The 26,205-nt window shown below is 35.7% G+C and overlaps 1 protein-coding gene across 3 annotated transcripts in view; it reads right to left on the bottom strand.

The window, feature by feature from the left end:
* The window catches only part of flt1 (fms related receptor tyrosine kinase 1), a 170,924-nt gene extending 147,247 nt beyond the window's left edge, over nt 1-23,677 (bottom strand). For all 3 annotated transcript variants that reach the window (XM_051926511.1, XM_028799484.2, XM_051926512.1), the window contains exon 1: nt 23,334-23,677. In XM_051926511.1, coding sequence (XP_051782471.1) covers nt 23,334-23,391 — 58 coding nt within the window. In that variant the 5' untranslated portion in view covers nt 23,392-23,677. The remainder of the gene's footprint in view (nt 1-23,333) is intronic.
* Nucleotides 23,678-26,205: the final 2,528 nt, after the last annotated feature.

Here is a 26,205-nt window from a genome sequence, read left to right as displayed (position 1 = left end):
ATACAAATTTGCTAAAATAAAGAAATATCAGTTTGAGTAACATAAAACAAATCATGACAATATGAATCCATTAACCTAGTATTTGAGATATGACTACCGTAGTTAACAAATGAGAAGAGGAAAACAAAAACTCTAGTCAACAGCCTACTGTACCTAGAAAAACTAAACCTCTAGGGAATCCATGGATAATCTGAGCAGGCAAATTCATAGTTACAAAGGCCTAGGTCACCCCCCTCCCCATCCTGTGCATCCTACAATATTATAAATCTGAGTTGGACAGTCTGATAAGAATATCACATTCTTTCATCTTCAGATTTCTAGGCATCCAATACAGTATCTCTGTTGTCACTTCATGGGGCAGTAGTATTAGCTTGAACATATAGCAGTGGCACCAAATGCCACAGCAGTATACCAAGAAGAGAAGCAATGGAGGAAAGTTAGTAACTGTTTGATGACTGTCAGGTAATGGCTGAACATGCATAGGCATAACTCATGGCACAACATCGATTCTGGGAATTTTGAGTTCTTCCACCAGTTCAATACTACACAAGTGATGTCACCAGTCCACTCTTCTATAGTGATTTATATGAAAACAGTTGCGTCATTTCACTGTGCAATTTTTTTTCAAAGCTAACACATGAAAGAGTACTTTCTTCTATTAAAAGGTAGAAAATATAACTTCACTTTTAAGAACAAGAGTACGCAGTTACTGTATATAGGACTTGTTAGTTCTAGCAATGACTCTTCCTGCAGCTATGGCACTGTTTCTCAGAAAAAGAGACTGAAAATATTGAAAAGACCACCATACATGCAACAACCTTTCTTCTGTGCAGCAAAGTCAGTCTCTTTGCCATTTCAGTTAACTTAAAGGAAAAGACGAAGAAATTCCCTTAAGTTTTTGAAGCACCACATCCATATATTTTTTACACATGATTTTTTTGAGTGAAGTAGGAATGCCTGGTCCCATCATATCAATCAACGCAAGAGTTTTACTGGTAGGTAAGTAATTGTGTCTGTCTGGTTTCTCTATATAAATTAGATGTTAATACATTCTATGTGCTAGCTTTCTACTGCTTCATATGCATTATTGTATATCTTGCATCATGCATCAGTGTACTGTATGTATTCTTGTAGAGAGAGTTCTGTATAAGCCAATGTATTATACGTGTGTGCACTGAAACAAACATTAGTGCAGAAAAATTAATTTGCATTAAGTCTACTTGGCTGCTACAGGCAAGAAGCGCATCTCACAACAGTTCTCAGTAGGTAGGTAGGTAGATACTTTATTAATCCCAAGGGGAAATTCAAGCGTAATCACACTACAACAGTAACTTCTGGAACATGGCAGCTAATACTGTGCTGTTTGGTCATCCCACAGTAAACAGAATGGTTAGAAAGAGAACAATATGGAGACCTACCAAGGGAACATACACCACCCCATGTATTTTATCTAGAAAGATTAAACAATATAACTAAAAAACACATAAATATTAATAAAGTTAAATGTATTTGTTTATTGTTGTTATGTCTGTTTTAGTGCCTGTTTCAACTAAAACAAACATTAGTGCAGAAAAATTAATTTGCATTAAGTCTACTTGGCTGCTACAGGCAAGAAGCGCATCTCACAACAGTTCTCAGTAGTCAAGCGTAATCACTGATTTTTCCAAAATAACATCTCCACTGTTTCTTAGCCTGAATTAAGTATTTTATTGTGAAAAATTCATTAATCATTTGTAATTCCATTTCCTTCTGTACTTTCAATTATTTAATGTGGTGCATAAAGTACAATGCATTTTAGCTGCTCGCTTTGTACACACTTTGTACATGTTTTTATTTTAATATTGTTTTTATAATTTAATTTACTGCAGTTAGGCAATAGTACATATTATTATTGATTAATATGATTATTTTGTTGGTGGCTTTGCATAAAACAGTTATGCAATTGTAATGAATTCAGACATGGTTGCAATGGAAATTAATCGAAAAGTAAGTAAATTTTTTAATTCAGAACCTAGTTTATCAGGAAGTATTTGGTTAATTGCGAAAGTAATAGTTCAGTGGTTGCTTAAATAAATTTACCGCCAGTATGTTCAAAACAGCAGGCCCATGAGCCAGCCCACAGAAGATGGTCCAGGTTCTCTGCCCTGATTAATTCTTTGCAATTAGCTGCCATCTCTGCAATATATTATTCTTGGTATGGACTTAACTAGTGTATATGTATGTGTGCACATACTCAGCCATACTAAACATCTGTACCTGTAAAGCACTTTGGAAATGGCATTCAATAGGGAAATTCAGTGTTATATACTGTAAAACTTCCAAACACACTTAAAAAATGATTTATCACTTTTGAGATAATAGTACATATATATATATATATATATATATATATATATATATATATATATATATATATATATATATATATATATATACTGAGGCAAGCGGCTGGGGGTGGCACCAAGCCGGGATGCCCGGAAGGACCGGAGGAGGGATTACGCCTCCTCCAGACCACGAGGGCGCGACCGCCCTGGTGGCTTTGGGGGCCATGGGAACTGAACTTGGAAGCTCAACCCTATAGGGGCCCGTGGTCACCGCCTGGGGGCACCCCAGTGCCTGGAGAGCCCTGGTCCTTAGCACTTCCGCCACACCCGGAAGTACTGGGGGAAAGACGACCAGGGACACCCACAGTGCTTCCGGGTGTGCAGCCAGTACTTCTGCCACACTGGGGAGTGCCGGCGGAAGATTATCGGGAGGCACCTGGAGCACGTCTGGGTGATTATAAAAGGGGCTGCCTCTTTCCGTTCGATGGCTGGAGTCAGGAGAGGAGAAGGACAGAGCTTGGTGAAGAGGAGTGAAGGCGGTGAAGAAGGCATTGTGTGAGAGGCCTGAACTTTTGGGGAGTTTTGGGGTTGTGTGCACTTGCTGGGAATAATAGAAAATATGAATAAACATGTGTTGGGTGAACCATCGCTGTCTGCCTGTCTGTGTCCGGGCCAGCCTACACAATATATATATGTTCCTGGAATTGCCTAAATCAGGACCAAGTCCATATATTAACTGTGTACTTAAGTGAAACAAAAAAAAATGCTGTTTTTATAAATTGAGCTTGGTAGATGAATGGTCTTTAGAAAATGATGTCATTGCTTGTGATGGAATAATGTTTTTATTTTCTGATCAAACCAAAAAAAGAATAGAGCAGGTTGGAAAACTAATGGATGGGAGTACAATACGCAGGTCCCAAAATGTACACCAAAAATGACTGTATAAAAAGCATACTTGAGTTTTCATTGTTACACAGTTAACATATCAAGCATGTTTAGTTAAATGTTATCAATGAAATTTAAAGTAGTTCCCACCATGACATAAACTCAAAAGCTTTTAACTATGTAAGGAATAAACCTACATGCAGATACAGAGTTCAACACTGATGAAAGAGCTGTGTACTATAAACAAAAGGATACAAATATGTGTTCAGCTGACTTTTATTTATGTCAGTATGTAATAGACTAATTCATCATAATTAGCTAAATTCATTGTCATTTAATGCTTAAGCTCATTCCTAACTGATAAGGTATGTTTTATATAGTGCTGTTCTCATTCACAAAGCGCTGTATTATATACTGTATGATGCAGTGTACAGTAACTTCTGAAGAAGTGGAGGCATGAAAGAAGTTCAGTAACATGTCCAAGGTATAAACCACCAGCTTCATTATTGTTCATCTAAAAACTTACAACCTTTCTTTTATGTGTATTTACTTTAGATGTGATGATGATGTTCTTTACCTTTAACAGAGATTAAATATGAGCATTATAGTACTGATATTGTGCCAATTTTCTAGGAATTAAATGAAGGTTTCATGAAAATAACTTATGATACACTATCATAATTACACATCTACTCTATGCAGTCAAGATCGCTGCTGTATAACTCCCATTATATAGTATTTATATTAAACTGTAGTGTTTTTTATTAATTGTTGACATTTAGATTATAATGCCTTGGTAAAGAAACACAGTAATTTTGTAGCAAACCTGTTTCTGATATCAATTCCAATGTTTAATTATGTCATAATTGTCCATTCTGATCTATAGACAGAAGTCAATTTTCTTTAAGAAATTTAAAATTAGAATGTATACTTAATATATTTTGTAAATGTAGAATAAACTGCATACCTATTGATAAAGAAGTCATGAAGTAGATAGTGACATCCCTCTCATTAAGCACAACTTTTCCTGGAGAGCTACTGTTCTACGACTCCCACTAATGCATAACCTTGCACTATAATTTCTATTATACTTTTAAGAAACAGTTCACTAATCACATTCAGGTGAAAGTCCTTCTTTCAGAAAGAATGATATGTACTTTTGGTTTACCTTCAGTGCTGAATTTACATTCTGGACTTATTTAACTCATTGCTAAATGTCTGATGTCTACCGGTATATAGTAAGAGTTCTTGGATTGAACATGAAGGCTGCTTTGGTAGATGGGAAATAAACTAATATTGGAACAAATTACCCCTCATTAAATAAATAACACAATGTTTGGATATTTCTTAAATTAAGAAATATGAAATGTTTCATATATTAAAGAAACTCTACAAAACCTATTGTGGTAAACTATGTGCTTAAACTCAATGATTGGTTATGTCACCTATAGCAGCAATAACAATGAATATACATTTCCTGTATTTCCTGTAGTTTTTTAATGAATTTCTCACAGAAATATTAGCTTACTTGCTTACTTTTCCTTGCAGAACTGCTTCATCTCACTGGCTTTAGCTTTACATTTTTGGTGCTACCATAATATCTCATTTGGGCTCATGTCTGGACTTTGATTAGATAATTTCAAAGTCTGTCAACCCTCATGATGTAGACTTGTAGATTTCAGTTGACTGTCTTGCCGTCTTTAATAAAAAGGGGTGTAAGTCAAAATACAATATAATTTCCAAAACTGTTTCCAATTGTTAATGTAATGTGTTTTTTTATTATGTCATACATTATTAGCTTTTTTGTAGACATAATGGGACCAATGTCAGCAAAAACGTTTTACTTTTGTCACATCTACTGTATTTGTCTTCCAGAACATAATTTGTGTATATTTTGACAAACTTGAGACAAGCATTTGTATTTGTTTTAGTTAGGAGTGGTTTCTGCCTTGCTGCTTTTCTACTAAAAATAATTTTACCCTTTGTCTTTTTTGATACTGGAGTTACACTAAAAATACTTTATCTATCTATCTATCTATCTATCTATCTATCTATCTATCTATCTATCTATCTATCTATCTATCTATCTATCTATCTAGTCATGGATTAATTCTGCTTTTGCACAAAGTACTCTTGCTCTTTAAGAAGAGTCATTTTCTACGAAGATTACCCTCTATCTTAGACCTTTTTTATTTGTACAGTACGGCTATGAGTATAATTCATTTCCAGGCTGACACACACCAACAGTATTTTTCGCAAGAATTTTCATAATAATTCTAATTCCTTCTAACACTGGCATAGTGCCTATAGAGCCTGTATGATAACTTCACTGTGACAAAAACAGACAAATTTGGTTAAATTTATATTGTTTATCAAGTTAAAATTGATTTCCAATCTCTATGCAAAGAGGTGACCCTAATTATAATTTTGTGTCAGGTTGTGTCTACTATGAGGGGCAAAACCCATATCCATATCTTTCAGTTTACTTATTGACCACTAGAAGCAGAGGAAAGAAGACCCTATTTTTCAGTCTTAGTCTAAGTAATCATAATTTACACTTTATTTCTCAAAAAGGTATTTCTCTAATGAGTAAAGGTCAAGGCATTCAGAATTTTTTGTATTAACCTGACGTAGACTTAAATCTTATTTCCGAAACCTAAAAAACACTTACATTTTAGGTTTTCGGTTTCTGCAGCACAGATTGTACTGGCTACTGTTGATACAATTTTTTTAAGTCATGCTTTAGGCTATAAAAGCCACTCTGTTCTTATAATTTCATTCTGTGTAAACTAGAAAAGATATCTGATTTCCACTTTTTTTGCAGCTCAATCTGTCCATCATTTATTCAATAGATACACTATATTCTGGAGGTTTTGACATTTTGTTAGAAACATTTCTTATAATTCCACAGAAAATATAAAATATAGAGAAAAACAGTGTTTATCTTGTTTTTGCTCAGTCAAAGGTGAAAAGAAATCACACATTTTAAATACACATTAAAGATAAACCAAAAATGATTTAGCTAGTTAAAAAGCAGTGATACATTTCTTTAAGAAGGAAAAAAAAGTTTTTAGTGAATTACTTTAACTGTGTGCACCCAAGGATGAACACAGAAACTATGGTCCAAGACCTGCAGTAAATGAATAAGGTATGATGTACATATATTTTTTTAATATATTTTATTGAATTTATTTAAAAATCAAAAAACATTCCATACAAGCAAGTCACGTTTTCCCTACTAGGTTCAAATCAAATCAACCCCCACCCATGAGAAAGAGAGCTAGGCCAACAGAGTAAAACTTTAATAGTAGGAAAAATAAATAAATATAAATAGAATAAAAAAGGGAAGGGAATCCACTTCCTTAATTTAAATGCTTATTCTAAAATGTTATGGAGTAGATCCTGCTAGGTTTTGAAAAAGTTTTGAACAGATCCTCTAAGTGCGAATTTGATTTTTTCCAGTTTGAAATAGTATATCACATCAGTTACCCACTGACTTAGGTGAGTTAGGATTGTTCCAGCTGAGCAAGATAAGTCTACGTGCTAATAGTGAAGTAAAGGCAATTACAGTTTGTTTGTCCTTCTCCCCTTTAAGCCCATCTGGAAGTACCCCAAACACAGCTGTTAGTGGATTAGGAGGGATTATGACACCAAGGCTGTTTGAGAGGCATTTAAAGATTTTGGTCCAGAATTATGTTAATTTGGTACAGGCCCAAAACATATGACCCAATGAGGCTGGAACTCGACTGCAATGTTCACAGGTTGGATCTTGCCCTAGAAACATTTTGGACTATTTTAAATAAGACAGATGCGCTCCAAAGATGATTTGATTTACATAGATTTTTGTATTTGCGTTATCTCTCTTTCTCTCTCTCCAGATAGATAACTAAACATACTTCAAAGGGGTCCACACAAATAAGAAGCTTTATATGCAGAAATGAAATCGGAGGCGCTGAAGTTGAAATTATAAAATGCATTAAAGGTTATTACATTATTTATTTACAGTTGTTTTTCTTTTTGTTTTTGGTGATGCGGAATGTAAATGAAGAAATAGGCTTTGGGAAAACATGGTAAATTTAAAGTTTTTACACACAAGTGTTCAAGCTGACTTTATTTTATGTAAAATATAAGGATCAGTAAATAAAGAATAGGCAAGTTTGTTTATTCTGCTTAACTGGTAATAACAGATATGTTCTTTAAGACATATTAAATTGTGGTTCAGATTAGCAAAGACTCTCAAAGGTAGGAAGAGTTACAGATGCTGAAGCAGGAGAGGATAAGTGGTGTGTGGAACAGTCTTCTCCACTAACAGTAAAATAAAAATAAATTCACTGATGTCTTTTGTTTATTTCATCTTATGTACCTAGGAACATTTTATTCATTAATATAAATAACATACAGTATAGCTCTTGTAATAAAGGGGTACTTTATAACAAGTTAAATGGACAGTGCACTGTGATGGCCAAAGACATTAGAATTCACACTCCAGTGCTCCTACTTCAATTTAGCTTCTCTCACAATGTATGACCCTAAACAAGTCACTTAACCTGTCTGTGCTCCAATAAAATAAAAACTAAATCAAAATAAAAAGCACATAAACAATTTTGTTAATCTTGTATGTATATTTGGAGGATGGATTTGGCCAATACAGCAATAGCAATAATAGTATTGTGAGGTTTGCTCATGGAAAACATGCTTTTTGGTAGCATTACATTTTTTAATCTTTTCTATTTTACCTTGTATTTCACATTGATGGAGTCATGTATTTCATAAAAGGTGAATGACCAACAAACTTTAAGGTACAAGTTCAAAATTATATTTTAATGTGTTTTTCCATTCCACTTTGGCAATTATTGTAATTACCTTTTCTTAGCTTTTTAAAATAAAACACTCTTTGATTTTAATAATTTTACAGTACACTTTTTAACGACCCGTATTGGACAGACAGTACTTTGTGGTTCTTTAAAGTGAATTACCAACACAACTTTTGGCCAGATACGCATATCACATGACTGAGATGGGAACCTAATTAAAGGCATGGTATGACACCACCCCCAAAAACGTACAGAGAGCATGTTCAGAAAATGTTGAGCATGGTTCACTCTATTGTTCAATGTTAGCAATGTAAAATGTTTGTTTGATGCTAAAATTATTTAACATGAGCTTTTATCAATTATGTGTCAATCTTATTTTTGCCATAGACAAAGAATTAGGACTACAAATTACACACAAAATACTAAATTAGACCATTTAAAACTCTCGATTACCATGGTCTGTCTTTGTCATTTTAATATGCATAAATTAATATAAAAATAAAGGCCCAGCTGAAGATTTATCACTTATAAAGATTCTCTGCTTGCCAGAATTAAAGAAATATACAGAATTTGGGAATGTAATGTTACATAGCTATAGCAATGCTATATATGTCATTTGGGAAATGATTGATATTTTGCAAAACAAAGACTATTCAAATGCATTCAAACAGGTTACCATTAATTTTTGAAACGTCTCTCATATTAAACTTTTATAAGTGCAACACACTAAAATTATGTTAAATACATGGTGACAAGATCCAGAATCCTAAATTATGCTGTACATTGATAAAAATGGGAAAAGCAGCAACATTAAGAGCTAATGTTTAACAAGAAGAGTTGTCCAGAAGTGCACTAGAAGTGCATAAGTGTGCGATGCACAGTAAGAAGCAGAAGAGTGAAAAGACTGAAAAATCAAGAAGAGTAGAACACAGTCAATATTCACCGTGAATAAGGAATTCTGGAAAGGATTATGACAGTGTTATTGCACATACTGTATTCATTCAGTTTTCTTTGAATGGTCATTTTATAGTTAAGCTGAATTTTTCAAGCCGGTTTAATTTGTATGACCCTTTTTAACAAGTACAAGAGCACAAAAACTTGTTTACAAATATGATAGCAGTAATGTACTTGATGCCAATTGCACACATTATTACTTTAAAAATGAAAACAGAAATCAATTTCAATGGTTAAACATAGTACTAGGGTGTTGTACCGTGTTAGCCATTATGAATGTAGAGAAAAGCCAAGCAAAATGACACCTTTTATTGGCTAACTAAAAAGATTACAATATGCAAGCTTTCGAGGCAACTCAGGCCCCTTCTTCAGGCAAGATGTAATAATGGTTAAACATAAAATTCATGCTAATATAAACTACTGGTCACATAAGAAGTGCAACATGGCCAGTTGACTAAGGGAAGAGGAACACAAAAACTCACTTTACCATCATTCCTAGAAAAAAGTAAACCTTGGGGTTGGCAGTGTTACTTTACTGATCTAGACCTGCTTGTCAGATCCTCCTCCCTACCACTCTAATTACACTGAATCTGTGGTTACGTAATAATTCATGATGACTGACAAGCTTGGTTTTTGAGCAAATGACTGACAAACATAGCTGCAATATGAACCACCTAATCGGTGACTCTTATAAGGATATACTAGACTAAAGGAGTGAGTGTCAGGCCTGAATTTAATTACAGCAAGAGAAGGGTGTATCTCTTGCATCAGCAGGTTTGAGCAAAGGTACACCTTCAGTACCTTAAAATGTATTTATTCTGAGAATGTAAGATTTAATAGCCATTCAAAACTGTATAAGAAAGAAAAATGAAATTAGCTTTATATGTAAATGCAAACAAATACAAGGATGCCATAACAGGTATGTTATGGTCATACTTCCTTGTCCTGAGAATGACCCTTGTTGCAGCATTTTGAATTAATTAAACACTAAGACTTTCAAAACTCAACTTGATGGTTTTTTTTGGAAGAAATAAGTGGATAGGACTGGCTTCCTTGTCTAGATTGTTCTAATGTTCTACATGTGCATTAGATAAACTGTAGTGTGTGAAAAAAGGTTTGTACTTAATTTGACCTGGTTAAATTATAGTTATCTTGCATATTAAAGTAAAACATTTTATTGTTCCTGTATTTCCGTTATGTAAAAAGCAGATTTTGGATTGTGCAAAAGTGTAATTGTTAAAAGATAAATTGTTATTCAAAATGCCAAAGTGAAATGCAGATTCACCAAAGATAATATTTAGGCCCTGTGAGTTAAACAAGTTAGAAAATGTATGCATGGCATAAAAAATGTGTGTGTTTGGGGACTTACTGATTTGAAAGTTGAAGCATTTTACACTTTTTCATTACTTTATAAAGTCAGTTATCAAATTTTTGTTTAATAAATATTTTTGTAACAATTACTTATACTCAAAAATAACGGTGATACTAGACCATACTTATAACACTGTTATTAGGCTATATTACTAGACTATATGTTAAGTAAACACTTTTAAAGAGTACTTTACAATATTATGTAGTTAAAAGCATAGTTCAAATAGGCTTGTGGTGACTTAATAAATTTCATAGATAGCAGATTCAAATTTAAATAATGTGAAATCACAGTACTTGGTAGTGGAGGGTCTATGATCAACCATAGTTCACATTTCTTAAATATAACATTTTTGAAAGATGTACCCAAAAAGTTTTAGTGTTCAAGTTTTAATATAAAACTGTTGGTTTCTTTGAATCCATAATGAAGAGCAGTCTGGAGCTTTGATTTAGTTTATAGTTTAGTTTGCTTTAGTTTCAGACAAATACTGAATCATTATAATGTGCAGATAAAGTAGCAGTGAGGTTATTTTAGTATAAAACAGTGTGTATATTTAGTACATATTTGTTCACTCTATGTTTATGGAGCAACGCTTACATAATTCCTTTCTTCTTACAAGCCATTTCTTGATAAGTGACAAGTGTTTTTACAGTTAATTTAATCAAGCACCACTAAGTGAGCTAGTTTAGGAAAGGTACATGTGTGTGTGTGTGTGTGTGTGTGGCTCTCCCATGGTTTGAGTAAGTTTTATTGAGAATCTGTTTTGCCATCAAGAGCAGCCATCAGACGAGTAAAAGAGGAAAAACATAAAATATACAAGATGAAATGAACTCTCTCAAAGTGAATTTTTAACAGTAAACTATTCAAAGTTTCACACAATGTTTCCCAGTTTTAAGACAGACGAGTTTGCGAATTCAGCACTTGATTTTCAATGGAACATTCTACAATTTCCAGATTTTGTTTAGGGTGCTCAATGAAAACTGAACATTCTCAACATACTTCCTTGAAGAATAAGTGTGCCAAATTTTTAAGAAATCGGTTCCCTGAGAGCCAAGTTGTTTCATGCACACAGATAGACAGACATAGCAATTGCAGTAGCTGCGTTTTGCATTATATGTGAACACACCTAAAAGTGGATATCCTTGTTACTGTTAGAAGCATTCCAAAAGTGTTCCACTAATTAATAGACCTTTGCTTTTGTGTTATTTAAAAATATCCAGTTATTGATCAGACATGGTATTACTCATTGAAGCAATAGGAGAAATGTTATTGGATCTGAACAAAAGATAAAGTGGACTATTATACTAATCCTAAGAACTTAGAACCAATATTTGTAAATGCATTTCGTATACAGAAATCTTAGAGAAGTAAAGTATACTGAATATTGTAGTTTGCCTAACCTGTCTTTAGATATATAGTACTGGCACTCATTTTTCCCCTTTAGTGGCACAGTCAATGCTGCAGTTTATATGGAGACTGAGTGTTCTCATTATGTTTCTTCTTCCACCAATGTCTCAAGTAATATGTCTGTTAGTTTCATTGGTTTACTTTAAATTGGTGTCCCGTCCACTTTTAGTTACTGCCTGGCCACCCGATACTGTACTGCAAAATTGTCTTAAGCTCCCCACAAAAGGTTGGGAAAATGAATACATGGTTGGATGCATTCTTTTAGATTAGTAGTAGCTATTATTTGCTAATATACATATTTTTATTCATCCATTTACTAAACCTGCTTGCCCTGAGCAGGACTGTGCGGAAGCTGAAGCCTACCCAAGCAGGCATCAAGTGATAGGAAGGAACAATCCCTGGACAGGGCACAGTCCCATCCCAGGCTGAACACAATCACATGCAATATGGCCTGTCTTTGGACTGTGAGAGAAAACTGGATCACCCAGAGGAAACCCAAATTAACACAGGGAAAACATGCAAACTCCATATAAGATGAAGCTGGGATGCAAACCCCGGTCTCCCTGTGCCAAGCTGTAATGTTACCACTGCGCCACCCTACTTTTGTACTGCCTGCTAATTATAAAGAGAGGATTTAAAAACAATAATTGTTTTCCAGTACTATAAAACTAAAAACAAACCTCATAGAAAGCTAATGTTTGGTTTATGTTTTGCTAAAATATGCCTCTTCTGTTTTTAACGAGAATTTAGCAGTGATGGAGTAATTGGGTGAGTGAAATTTATAGTTTGTCAATCAAATGACATTAAAGGAAATTAGCAATTACTGTATATTTCACATAACTAATCAAATGTATGTTCAGTCAATAAAAAAAACTTTGACCTTTATGAAGATAGTTGATAAGTTTGATACTTGCCCATACAGCTATGAAAATGGAATGACACCGAAAACAATAGTTGTATGAAGAATCCTTCCATCATTAAGAAATATTTGGGAAGCATAGATTAACATCATAATTGGTTGGGGGGGCAGTGTATTATTCAATGGTGTGTAGAGCCTGCAACAATGCTTCACACCATCAAAAATATGTGATGTCCTCAGTGGATTGCAGAGTAACACCTTTTAACATGTGCTGTTGACTCTCAGATGTGGGGTCTAAATTGACAGCATGCACTGCAATATTAGCTTGCAGTCATTACATTTTCAATGAAGCTGATTAAAGCAGCATGAATGACAGTAGAATGGGTTTGAGCCATATGTGGCAATGAGTCTACTATTTATTGAGTGTAATGGCAACTGGATTTCCATGTGAAAATGACATGGACAAACATATCATCTAGTCACTTATGCTGCTTTTTACAAGACTGTGTTATGGCACCACAATGTACAGTCTTAACACCTGTTGGACAGTCTTTCCCTGTCTCTGACAGATTATTGGTAGGATGTTCACAACTAATACAGCCCGTTCAACACTCTTCTCAAAGTATTGCTTGTACAGTGCATGGCTGAATGTGCAAAATATAATCACTCTGGTTCCACAAACCAGGTCTGCTTTCAATATAACTGCACCTTTTTTGTAAGGATAGAGATTTTATTTGTTTTACGCTCTGCAACTGTGTCAACCTGAAGAATTCATTCTCATTTACTATGCATGTGAATATGGACATTTTAATTACATTTATTAAAAAATAAAAGTTCAGAGGGGAAAAAACTAGAAAAGAGAGGGACATGGCAAGACAGTCAGGGCACAGGAGCTGCTAGCTATGAGTTCTGAAAGTGGTAAGGTGCTTTCATTCATATTTTCATGCATTTACCTCACAGTTGATTGCTGTTTTAGAATTAATCAAAGATATGCTAATATGCCCTGCATCTCATTGTGTATTAAATGATGATTGAAGAGCCTGACTTTTATTTCTACATTTCTCAAGAATTGTTCTCTATATAATTTGTTATTGGTAGCTGCCTTGCACTTGAAGCTGTCAGAAGAGATCATGGCTTTTAGTACACAGAAACGCAGGTCTAGATCAGTAAAAAAAAATCTTTGTTTGTAAGTAACACTACCAAACCCAAGGTATTCTTTTTTCTAGGAATGACGTTAAATGGAGTCTTTGTGTCCCTCTTCCCTTAGTCAACTGGCCATGTTGCATTTCTTATGTGACCAGTAATTTATATTAGCATTAATTTTATTTTTAACCATTGAAATTGATTTCTATTAGTATAGAATTCTATCAGTATATGGATGGAATAAATGTATTTTTGTCTCTGATTAAATTGGTTAGTTTAAATAAATGAAACATGTTTAAAAAATGTCACTGGAGCTACTGTTTTTTAAAAGTAACCAAGTTTATTCTGATCTGTTCCTTTTATAGTAACCAGGATAAAAAGTAGAAGCAATTTTGTGATGCAACCTTATAGATGCTGTTGAAACATTAAAACATGTTCACTTGTTCTTTGCACTTGTAAATAGCATCTTTAAGCTCTAAAACTGAGACAAAAGTTTGTTCACCTTACTTTACAGATTACTATAACAAAACATGCCGGACTATAATAACTTGGAAGTGGAAAAACCTTAGACTTGAGAAGCCAGGTAGTCGGCCTCACAGGTTCAGACAAATTGGTTTGATATCATCAGTGTAGCAGAGCAGGTATTGAATACAAATTTTACAATGCAAAATAACATTATAATTACAATTGTGTTTCCTCATTGCACCAAAAGCAAAGTAATTAGTAAAATCTTAGCAAATTATGTTTTGCTCAATCAAGGGAAGCCCACTTTCTTCAGTGAATCTTATTCATCACCTTATCTCTCTGTTCCCTCTCACTAGCAGAGAAAATTCATCCATCCATCCATTTTCCAACCCGCTGAATCCGAAACAGGGTCACGGGGGTCTGCTGGAGCCAATCCCAGCCAACACAGGGCACAAGGCAGGAAACAAACCCGGGCAGGGTGCCAACCCACTGCAGGACACACACAAACACACCCACACACCAAGCACACACTAGGGCCAATTTAGAATCGCCAATCCACCTAACCTGCATGTCTTTGGACTGTGGGAGGAAACCGGAGCGCCCGGAGGAAACCCACGCAGACACGGGGAGAACATGCAAACTCCACGCAGGGAGGGCCCGGGAAGCGAACCCGGGTCCCCAGGTCTCCCAACTGCGAGGCAGCAGCGCTACCCACTGCGCCACCGTGCCGCCCCGAGAAAATTCATATTTACCCATAATGACTGTAATGAATCTCTAGCTGACTGAGGATAACTCAAAGTGAATAGTGTCACCATGGGAGACCCAGCCGACCACCAAAGTCACCGTTGAATATTCAATGAGCTAAAAAGAAGCTGACCTCTCTTTTTTAACCTCATCATTTAACCTTTTAAAAACTACATGCCCTATTGTTCCACCCACAAGAATGACTTTTACTCTAATATGTATCTTCTTGCTTTAGGCTAGACATTTCTGTAGTTGAGATCTCTGAAAGGTCAAGGTGAAAATAAAAAAATAAATAAACAGGGTATCTGGATTATATTTTCTAAAAAAAATGTCTGACAGCTATATTAAAGCACCATGAGTATACTTTACACATACATGCTGTATGTTTCTGTATATTTATGCTAAGCACACTGCCAAATTACCCAAAGTGTGCCATAACTGTGATGTCAGTGGACCCCCAAATAATCGAGTTTTCATTGTTGAGACTGAGGTGGACCAATTCTCAATGGATTCAAAGGATAAGCCCTTAATCTGAGAGGCAGACAGTTCTAAAACATTTACTTTAAAAAGAAGATTGCCAATTGTCAAAAGAAAGAAGTTCAGAATATTTCCATCAGGAGGCAAGAAGTAATTTTACTTCTACACTGCCAAGACTGAGCAGTTTGCATTGGTGAAAGGAGAAAGATTTAATAGGTCTAATAGAAGCAAATTTTGAGGAAAAGAACTTATGCTTACAGACAAAATCAAAGAGAGAAGGCTTATCTGTAACCAGAAAGAAAAGGCAGGAAGGCAGTGCCAGAACATATTAAGGAAGTCAATATGTGCAAAATTGTTATAATTATTAGTGGAATCATTTGGTATAGCTAATATACAAGAGGCCTGTAAACATAGTTTTTAGCATTTCTAAGTTGAGCACATTGAGTATATCATTTAAACTGTATGCTTTTGTTATATATTCAGTATGATGTTAGTTCTGCAGTGGGTTGGCACCCTGCCCGGGATTGGTTCCTGCCTTGTGCCCTGTGTTGGCTGGGATTGGCTCCAGCAGACCCCCGTGACCCTGTGTTTGGATTCAGTGGGTTGGAAAATGGATGGATGGATGATGTTAGTCTTTTCAAGCATGTACAGTACATTTGTTTTTTATTATTGCACATAACTATTTATATCAGATCCACTCCAATGAGTATTTCTGCTGCATTCTCAAGCCCAGAAGTTATTAGCACGCATGCTTTCAAAGTACCAGGCTACTGTGCCATTTGTTATTGTTTTTTTTGTATACATTACTGTATACAATGTATTTTCCTTCAAAGTCAAGTTAAACCTTTAAAAAAATAAGGGAGAAAGTAAAGAATTGGAAGCTGTGAAACTACATTCACATCATTGTTTGCAGCAGACCTATAAATAGAGATGCTCATAGAAGCATCTCCAGCGTCCTACAAACCTGTCAATGAACACAGAAGCAGGAAGGCTCACTCATGCATCCTCTTATTGGCCAACTGCAGCACTAATTGAATACTACAGTGCCGTTGTGATTACACTGCTTGCTTTTTATACACATTTCCAGATTCCACCAAACTATGGATTATGCTTAATGCACTGAATCAAACAAGTGTGTGTGTGTGTATACACTGTATATGCTCACTCGTATAAAGTATTTTTTCCAATATTCTGAAGTGGTCATATCAATTCACAGTTCTATTTCTGTATTTGCTACAATTTGTATTTCTGTATTTACTACAATTCTAATAAAGTTATATCAGAAGCAGAATAACACATATTTATATTACTGAAATGTAAAAACTAAGCAATTTCTTTTTCTTCTTTCTTTGTTATAATTACTTATATGATGAAAGGTTATAGTGAGTCATATTCTAAAAATATAAAAAGTCTGAAGTTGCCTTTCTTACAGTGATATCTTCTCTTTCCACATTATAACAGTGTGTTGGTAAGCCATATTTACTTGACATCTCTGCTATTTTACTCTGGGAAGGAAATGAAATTGCTTAGCAAGGTTCCAGACTGTAGGCCCCCTTACAACTCTCAGTCTGTAATGTATCCCTGTTCAAATCTATTGATGTTTTCCATGCATTTTCTCCACATACTATGTTCACACCCATTTGTTTGCCTATGTGCATACTTTCATTAAACTGCTTTCCTCAAAACAATCTTTTCACATATGGTGTATCGAGGGTGTTCTCTCTGCCTGTCTCAGACACGTAAAGCAAGTGTTTTTGGATGGTTGCCCGTTGCAGTGGGTGTGTTTCTTTTGCAGGCTTTCCTGCTTATTCGTGTCATTCCTTGGAGTCCGTTGTGTCTCCGCTTTGTGTTTTCCTAGTATAGTGTTCACTTTGACCAACCTTTTTAATCAGATGCTTATCTGTATCTTCTGTTAAAGATACTTACATTTAGAGTTTGTCATTTATTAATTTTTGCAGTTTCTAGATTAGGAGTATTTTGAATCTTCATATTTCAGATTTTAATTAGAAGCTAATTCCCGTTTTGATCTAAACACTTAGCCAAATTAGACTGCTTGGATTTGTGCTTGTACCAGTATACCTGTTATTATTGTCTTATCCTTTGGACACAAACACAGATTTGTTCTTCAAAGTGCTTGTGAGATATTTTACCCAAGTTATAAATTATGTAAGAGGAAAATGATTCTTTACTTCTATGTCAATTAAATTCTGAAATGTTTCATAAGGTGTGCGTTGTCTGTTTTTTTTTTTTTGTTTGTTTGTTTTGTTTTTAAAAATATGAATCTGTGCAATTAATCTGAGTCTGTCTTCAGAGGGAAGAGCTATTAATGACAAATGTGTTCAGAGATGTTTAATTTGAGGAAGACCGAGGTAAAACAGTTATTTCAGATAACAAAGATAGATGGTTCAAGGCAGGGTAATTAAATTAACTGATCATGGCTTTGGAGACGTGTTGCAAATTGAGTAGCACATGCAAGTAAGAATTTCAATGTACGTCCATACACATGACAGTAATGACTCCATAAACTCTAAAAATTAGATTTCAGTTTGTTCTGCATTTCAAATCCAGGCACTTTCACGATGTTCCAGAATAATAAAAGATTTCAACAATGGACTTTATTAAAGTTGTCTAGTCAACTACTAAATTCCTTGCTTTCTAGTTTTAAAAGCAGAAGTCTTTCCAAGGAAAAAGCATTGTCAGATTCTTAAAACGCTAAAAAAGAAAAGGTAGTGTGATATGGATCACAATGTAATGATCTCAGAAACTTCCATCACTCACAACTTATTAAGTAGCAGGTGTTGTCTTATCACTTCAAAATAATATGAAAGTACAGTTTGCTTCTGTAACCATAATTGTGCTATATTATATATATTGCAAAAAATGTGTGCATAATATACATTTATATACTAATATATTGAATATGCTAATAAAATATGACTGCCAATTAGGAATATATAATTTGATTACATAAACTTTGTTAATACTTATCATTTGTTTTCTTATGTAATAGTATGAGATCTTAAAGAAAACCTGATTATGTTTAGGGCAATTTTAGACATAATAGTCAATTTTTTGCTTATTGCCGTCACTTTTAATTTGATTTATAAATAAGAAATTATCAATAGCTTCCAGTTAGTAACTATGTTTGCATTAAGTACCAGGAGTGTCCTGTCCTTTAATTTTAAGTAACATTAAGTTATTTAACTGTAGGATGTTGGAAGACACCACTAATTGATTTATAAATATAGAAATCTAGCTAATTGATATTCTCTTTACTCTTATTATCTACTGCTTATCATTTATGCAAGCAGAATACACATGAAGAATACTTTAAAAGACTCAGCATGCAACACAATGGCAAAGACACCCCTAGTGTCAATATTTACAAGGCAAGCAACCTCCACGCTGTCTGTGGGGAACATCCTTCCTTATGTCAAACCTTTTTCTTCCACGGGGTCAACATTAAAAAAAATGTATTCATTCATCATGTCAGTTATTGAATGTATTCTTTCTCTGTTCTCCATAAACTAAGTTTGACTATGCAGGAGGTCAATGATGTTAAAGTGGACCATGAGGTGAAAAGACAATTAGATTTTAAAAGTGCTCTGCATTAAATAAAGCATCTTTGACTGAAAAAAGACAGTATGACTAAAACACTCATAAAATAAAATTAAATTCATGTTTAGCTATTAGAATGTATGGTATGATATTTGCACATGCCTTGTACTAAATGTAGTTACAAGACACTTGGTGTTCTCATAATACAGACATGGGTGAGACAGTTCATTGGTATACACTATCTGTCTATACATGCACTAAACATGCACAAGTGACTATGTGTAAAAACTAATTTAAAGTAGAAGGAGTGCATTCCACAAGAGGGGATGCTATTCCTTATTCTCTTATACTAAACAAGTGTTTGTTTGAAAAACACATTTTATTGTGCATTGTACACAAATCCTTTATCTATATGCAGTTAAGAGGTCATTGGTTTCCAATTAAGTGGTTATCAATCACAGTACCATGATAGAGCAGAAGGGTCCAAATGAATGCATTTCAAGTCTCATTAGATAAATGTGCTATTGGGATTGACTAAAACCACTTGAAATTACTTTAAATAATAGGTTAACCGTGCATCTTTCAAATACTAATAAACTACACCTTTTTTACCCATTTCTGCATTTATGAGACTTGAAATACCTTTTTTTTTTTGCATGCAACTCATTTTTAGAGATCCCCTGTGGTTTAGCCATCTAAAATTTTTCAGGCAATTCCCAGAATGCTTGGAACACATTGAGTCCCTCATCACCCCCACCCCAACACTTAAACATTTTGTTGCTCACCATTTCCATTTGTGACTATAGACATCACAATAATAAATAATAAAGAACATTGTCAATTGATGTCATTCCTATACTTCAAAAAGAAGAATTTTTAAACTAACATGCTATTATTACCCTATTACTGCATGAGGCATGTTCAGTAAATTGAGTAATGAATATGCAGGCGTTCTTCGTTGCATTTAATAAAGAAAAAATCCTCTGTTCAAACACAATGAAATGTTTCCTTGCAGAAGCAACAAAAGGAGCAATGAACAACAGGCGCCGTATGCTCTAAACAATTACATTCAAAATGTCTAATAATAATAATGATTGTCAAGGGTCTAAATAAAATTAGTTTTATGACAATTTACTGAAAACTTGATGTTTCACTTTAATCAGATTTGCTAGTTGAAGGAAACAATTATGTATACAGAATTTAAAATAAATACAGATAGGTGTTAACAGTATGAGTAGTATTTTAAATAACTCGAGGTAAGTTTGCACAGTTATATTAAGCAGGTCAGGACATGAATGGGTGGGTGGAAGAAAGTATACACAACATGTACAGTAGTAAATGTTTCAGATAAATATGTCTATGAAATTTATACAAGCTATTAAACAGCTAAAGTTGTGAGTAAATCTTCTAAGTGATTTTTACTTATAAGGCAGCAAAGAAATATTTTTTACTAATATTTATAATTGTTCCCTATTAGATATATTGATTACTTATGTTGACCAAAACTATCTGCACTACATTAATTCCATAATAACTATGATTCTCTAAAATGAATATAAAATACCAACTTAAAAGGGGACCTGTAACGAGTCTAGGCTATACTATGGGTTGGATGACAACATGTTTCTGCATTACCAGATTATTTCGTTGTTTTTATTAATTTTATTCTGTTAAGGTAAAACACAGTTCAACTAATATGTTGTGAGAAAATGGATCGTGATTAATGATCTGTTCGGATTACATATTAATACACCAAACAACTACACAAAAATAATAAATACGCCTAAAATTTGTTTTAGGCTTTTGGTTGAAGCATCAACTGCATCATTACCAGGATATCTGAAACCTGACTAAACTTTGGCTCCAGTTAATTCGGGTTTATTAACAAAATAACACTGTAGATGGACTTTAAACTACTCTGCTTTCAAGGTCGGCTTATCCGTCCGCTGTCATGAACCAACCAGCGCCCCATTCAGGGTTGAATCCTGCCTTTTTAGTAACGCTGCCAGGACGATTCTGTTTCTCCAAAACTCAAATCACTTTTAAAGATGGATGCAGGAGTATGGAAACCGTACACATTTTACCTATTCAAATAAATACGTCACAGTGTGGGCATGATATTTCGTTAAGGTAAGAATAAATTATTAATAATGTAATACTTAGTAAAACTGCATGGTGGCGTAATGGATAGCGCTGCGGCTTCTTCACCGCGCCAGCGTTCATGTTTTAATTCGTGTTCTTGTGGAGTTTTCACGTTCTCTCCACATTAACGTGCTTTTTCTCTGAATATTCGATTTTCAAGTTCTTACTAAAAAAGGAACAAGGGTGCCCGGGGAACACCGGATGCATCACTGGGCAAACACCCTCAAGCTCCTGGATAGGAGCACATGGCAAACACCCACACTACGCACACACTCGGGCCAGTTTACAGTCGACAACGCAACTTGTGTGCCCTTGACGGATTTGGAAAAAGAACACACCACGATCGAGGTTGTCGAACCTGTGATGCGTGAATCCGGGCGTCTGCAGCGCTACTGTCAGGTTCTTGTGTTTCCTTAATTTTAATTCGTATGGCATTACAATGAAACTATGTCACATTCGTTATAAACCTTTCGGGTATATTATTTATATTGTAAGTCCCTGTTTAAAGGATAAGATCACATAATGCAATTTCCTACGTGCTGACCAAATCATCGGCGAGAACAATCGACTTGAAACAAGCAACTTAGTTAAGGAGAGTAAAGAGATTGTGTGTAGAAACCAAACTACTGCGTAGTTATAAAAGCGTCGGAGCATCACGTATGGATGAAGGAGGGATTTGTAACACTTTAGCCTAGTCTGAAGCCAGAAGCATAAGTACGTGCATTTATACCATTAAGGTATACTAAAACTAATGTTGTATCTGTAGTAATACTTTAATATATGTTTGGGGGGAGGGGGTTACAATTATTCTATAAAACATTTTCTAAAGAAATTACATTAAACAAGTACTGAAAACCCCTCAATGGATGTAGAGCTGGTTAGCAGTTTCGATATGATCGTAATGTATGTCTGTCCAGGAGTTAAGTGCATAGTCACTGGCACCGTTATCTGAACTGCCTGCTCAGTTAAGCGGACTTGTCCCTTCGGTTCAACTCTTCCGTAGATGTTTTTCATCTAAATCCGTTACAACGTAGTATGCATGTATGTGTGATGCAGTTTAATATTAGTATTGTGGCACATTAATTTGTTCCAAAGCTTGCCCATTAACTCCTTTTTTTACGCTTTTGTTTTTTTTTTTATTACAATGGTGCTCGTAAGAAACAACACTTTATTTTTAGCACATTAAATATACTTTTAAGTTCCATACGTCGTGCGAATTGCCTACATCTATAATCTGCTGTTTGTATATGAGCTTTTTTCACTTGTAAAACTCCATGTAACAATGTCCGCTACGGGAGTCGCTACGTGAAATGGTAGGCGACTGAGTGATTGATTCAAGTAAAATATATAATACCTGAGCACAAACCAGACTGACATGTGTAACTGCTCTCGGCTGAAACCTCACAATAGAAAGGAACTGGCGCATTTTGCTGCACTGCGCTGTTACACTACACTTTGCATTTCAGACTACTAAGTACTTTTTAACTATCGTTTGTTTTTATTTTTTGTATAAAAATGTCAGGCGATTGCAGTCGATAAATTCTAGACTTTTGATTAATAGAATATGTTTCTCGAGAAAAAAGACGTAGAATGCGGCTCCGTCAGTTCATGACTGGACAAGGGATTGCTTGAATGGACAGGTATTTTGATAGAATAATCATTTTGAACACTTGCAAGTTTTAATTTCGACCTGTTTATTTCCACAATACGTTTTGTTCTTAACTATTAAGAATTGTTACCTGTGACGTTTACATCATGAGACTGGCGGGGTAATTAATGTGGTTTTTCAGTTAATCTAAACTGCACATTGAGTGTAAAAGGCGAAAGACGAAAATCATTAAGTACAAATTCCGAGGGAAATGCGGTTTGTTTTTCATACACTTAACATTTTTCTTCAGTATTATGGATTTGCGAATGCTTCGTCTTAGTTTGTCATTTAATTTGACTCGTGTTGCCGCATTGAACAACACAGACATGTTAAATGATAGGTTTTACAATTATTAAGCGCATTCTGTAAATAGTTTATAAAAGCGCACTTGTTCTGGACTTGCTGGTGTTTTCCTAAAGAATGAAACATAGTAAATCTGAATCGTAGTGAATTGAAAATGTTTAATATGTTTACTATTTTAATTTAATGTATGGTTTCAACTTCATTTATCAATGCAGAAATTGTAAAGATAGCATGTTCTTACCTTGTAACAGAACGTTTCCACAGAGCCCACAAACTATCATCAGTTCGTAATAATGCATTCTGTTCCGAAACGAGAGAGATGAAAAAATCCAAAGGTTTGTTTACTTAATTGTTTTCTGTTTTGCCTTTTGGAGAAATCACAATCCTTTATATGCTCGATTTCCAGTCGTATAGCTAATGAGCTACAAAACCTTCGTTTAAAATGAATTATTCTGAAGTTTAATGCGCAGCCGACAGATTACGCATGGCACAAACCCACAAGTTCTTTCTAAACTTCCAGTTTAGATGCCTCAGCGCGTATGTCACGCCCACCTGACGTGTTTTGTCGACACTCCTCCAGCACAAACTGAGTTTCATCCGAAGAGGTCTGGGACAAAAACGTGGTACAGCACTTCCATGGGCGGCACCACTCCGGAGGTGAGGCATCCAGTGGGCTCCGAGAACACGCACGCGACGCACGAAGCCCTGAGAAATAGGAAGTCTGCTGAAACTGTTGAACCCTTTGCATTATACGTCGGGAAGTTCCGTTTAAGGGAAATTGCTTTTTATTATGATAAGCATTTATTTATCCATTAATTTGTGTTGGTTTTTTGTCACCCATTATATGTTCCTATCTAATTTCAACATATAATACGTAAAAAATGTTTTTTTATGACAAATAGAAATCACGCCACCCGAAATAAGTAAGCCAGAACTCTTGGGCGTACTCCGTTCAGATTTTCTTTTACGTTCGATCTTGGGGTTCAAGCAATATACTCATGAAGATTGGTCTAAGAGAGCATACTGGACAAAGCGGCATTGTTTTTCTCCAAAAAATGAAGTCACTTAGGGATTCCACGACCAGTTGGGTAACAATAGTTAGTGTTGGTAAGGCAGCTGAATCGGGGTCGACGAAGCTGTGGGGGATCATAGGGTGACTACATGGTTGTTGTTTTGCAAGGCTTATTATTAACATACACCTCTACCTGACATCTGAATGAAAAAAACAACATAAATGGTGCTCTCATACCCACAACTACATAAAGCTTAATTGTGACTATTGACCTTTTATGTAGCTTAATATCTTTGAGGTATCTCATGATGGTAAGGTTGAATTAGATTTAGTTTAATTTCACACAAAGGGGGGCTCATTTACTTTTTGCTCAAGGATCCATGAAGTGACTAAGACTAGAGACCCTGTAAAACCAGGCCTCTGGCTACTGCCTATAAACTGAGGTCATTTCTGGGGCCTCATTGTACTCATCCTTGAGAGGCATCATGGAGCAGAAATCACAAGGCAGGAGCGAGTTTAGGTGCGGTGTCACTCATCTGCCAGGCTTACAATAGATCTAGTTAGACTTTTGCTTATAGAAAATGTCTCTCAGGATGAAATACTATTTAACTGACATAAAAGTAGCCAAAAATGTCAGGATATTGAAAAATAGGGAAGTTACATAGTCAGTCTCACCTCTATACTCATCGTTGCCTGCGGAATCAGAGATCTGGTCTTTCACCTATCCTGAACTTTTCCCAGTGGCACCTGGTGTTTGTGGGGGTGTATGTATGTAAACATTAGGGTTTGGTGCAGTTCAAGTCTGCACCAGTGGGTGTGAGTAGCAGAGTAGAAAGTGTTTGCACATATGCATGCAGGCAACAGGTGTACTTGACCTCTGTGGCACCCGGCTGGGGTTCCTACCATGCCGGGATGCCCGGGGAGACAGGAGGAGGGCTCATGCCTCCTCCAGACCACGAGGGGGTGACCGCCCTGGTTGTATTGGGGGCCACGGGTACAGGGCTTAGAAGCTCAACCCTGTAGGGGCCCGTGGCCACCTGATGGACCCTGGACCCCAGCACTTACGCCACACCAGGAAGTGTTGGGGGGAAGAAGAGAGGGAACACCCGGAGTGCTTCCAGGGAGACAGCCGGCACTTCCGCCAAACTGGGGCGTGTTGGGTGGAAGATTGCCGGTGCACACCTGGAGCACATCCAGGTATGAATAAAAGGGGCCGCCTCCCTTCATTCAAGGCTGGAGTCGGGTGGAAGCAGGACGAGGTCGGAGAAAGAGAGAAGGAGGCGGTCCGAAGAAGGCAAAGTGTGGTTGGCCTGGACTTTGGGGGAGATTGGGGTTAGTGTGGCACAAGACTTTGTAAATAGTAGTGTAAATAAACGTGTGGTGGTGCAAATTAATATGTCTGCCTGTCTGTGTCCGGGGCTCGTTCCACACCTCCTTACAGAAGACAGATGCAGTATTTGAAGAACTTCTTACACTCTGACTCTGCAGTCGTCAATGTACCAGGTACCTCAGGCAAAAAGGTCTAATATTGACTTTGTAGTTTTGTCAACTGATGTGAAATTCTAGGTTCTGGAGACTTGGGACAAATACAAATTGGATCAGATAGGTATGGTCTGAACTGGACAAGACCTAAATGGACAATGGTTGATAACAGCAAGGGGACTTGTTTTTGGATGAAGTCAATTGTCACATTTGTACAAATATCGTCACATATCTCAGGGCAGGCAGGGATGTGAAGTTTAAATGGACCCTGTTCAAGATCTTGGTAGTGTAGATTGCTGGAAGATGATGTGGACAAATGATGATGAAAGGTAATATGAACAAATGGTGTTTGCTGCCTGTCACAGCAATTGGTGGAGCTATTGGAAGATACCAGATGAGAAGAAAACTGCCAAGTTACAGGTGGAGCAACTCATGTCACGTTATCCAAAGGATCTCTGGATTTGGTAAAGGCATCATGGGACAAGAAAGTAACACCTGTGGTATTGGCTGAAGGAAAGGAGTTAGGAAAAAGCTATAACTTTAGAAGGTTCTGGCAAGTCATTCCAAAACTCATGAAAAGTAAGATGAACATTGCCAGGAACTTTTTTTTTGATGAGGA

Source organism: Erpetoichthys calabaricus, chromosome 4, assembly GCF_900747795.2.
Source record: "Erpetoichthys calabaricus chromosome 4, fErpCal1.3, whole genome shotgun sequence".
NCBI classification, from domain to species: Eukaryota; Metazoa; Chordata; class Cladistia; order Polypteriformes; family Polypteridae; genus Erpetoichthys; species Erpetoichthys calabaricus.
This window is presented reverse-complemented; position numbering and strand designations above follow the sequence as displayed.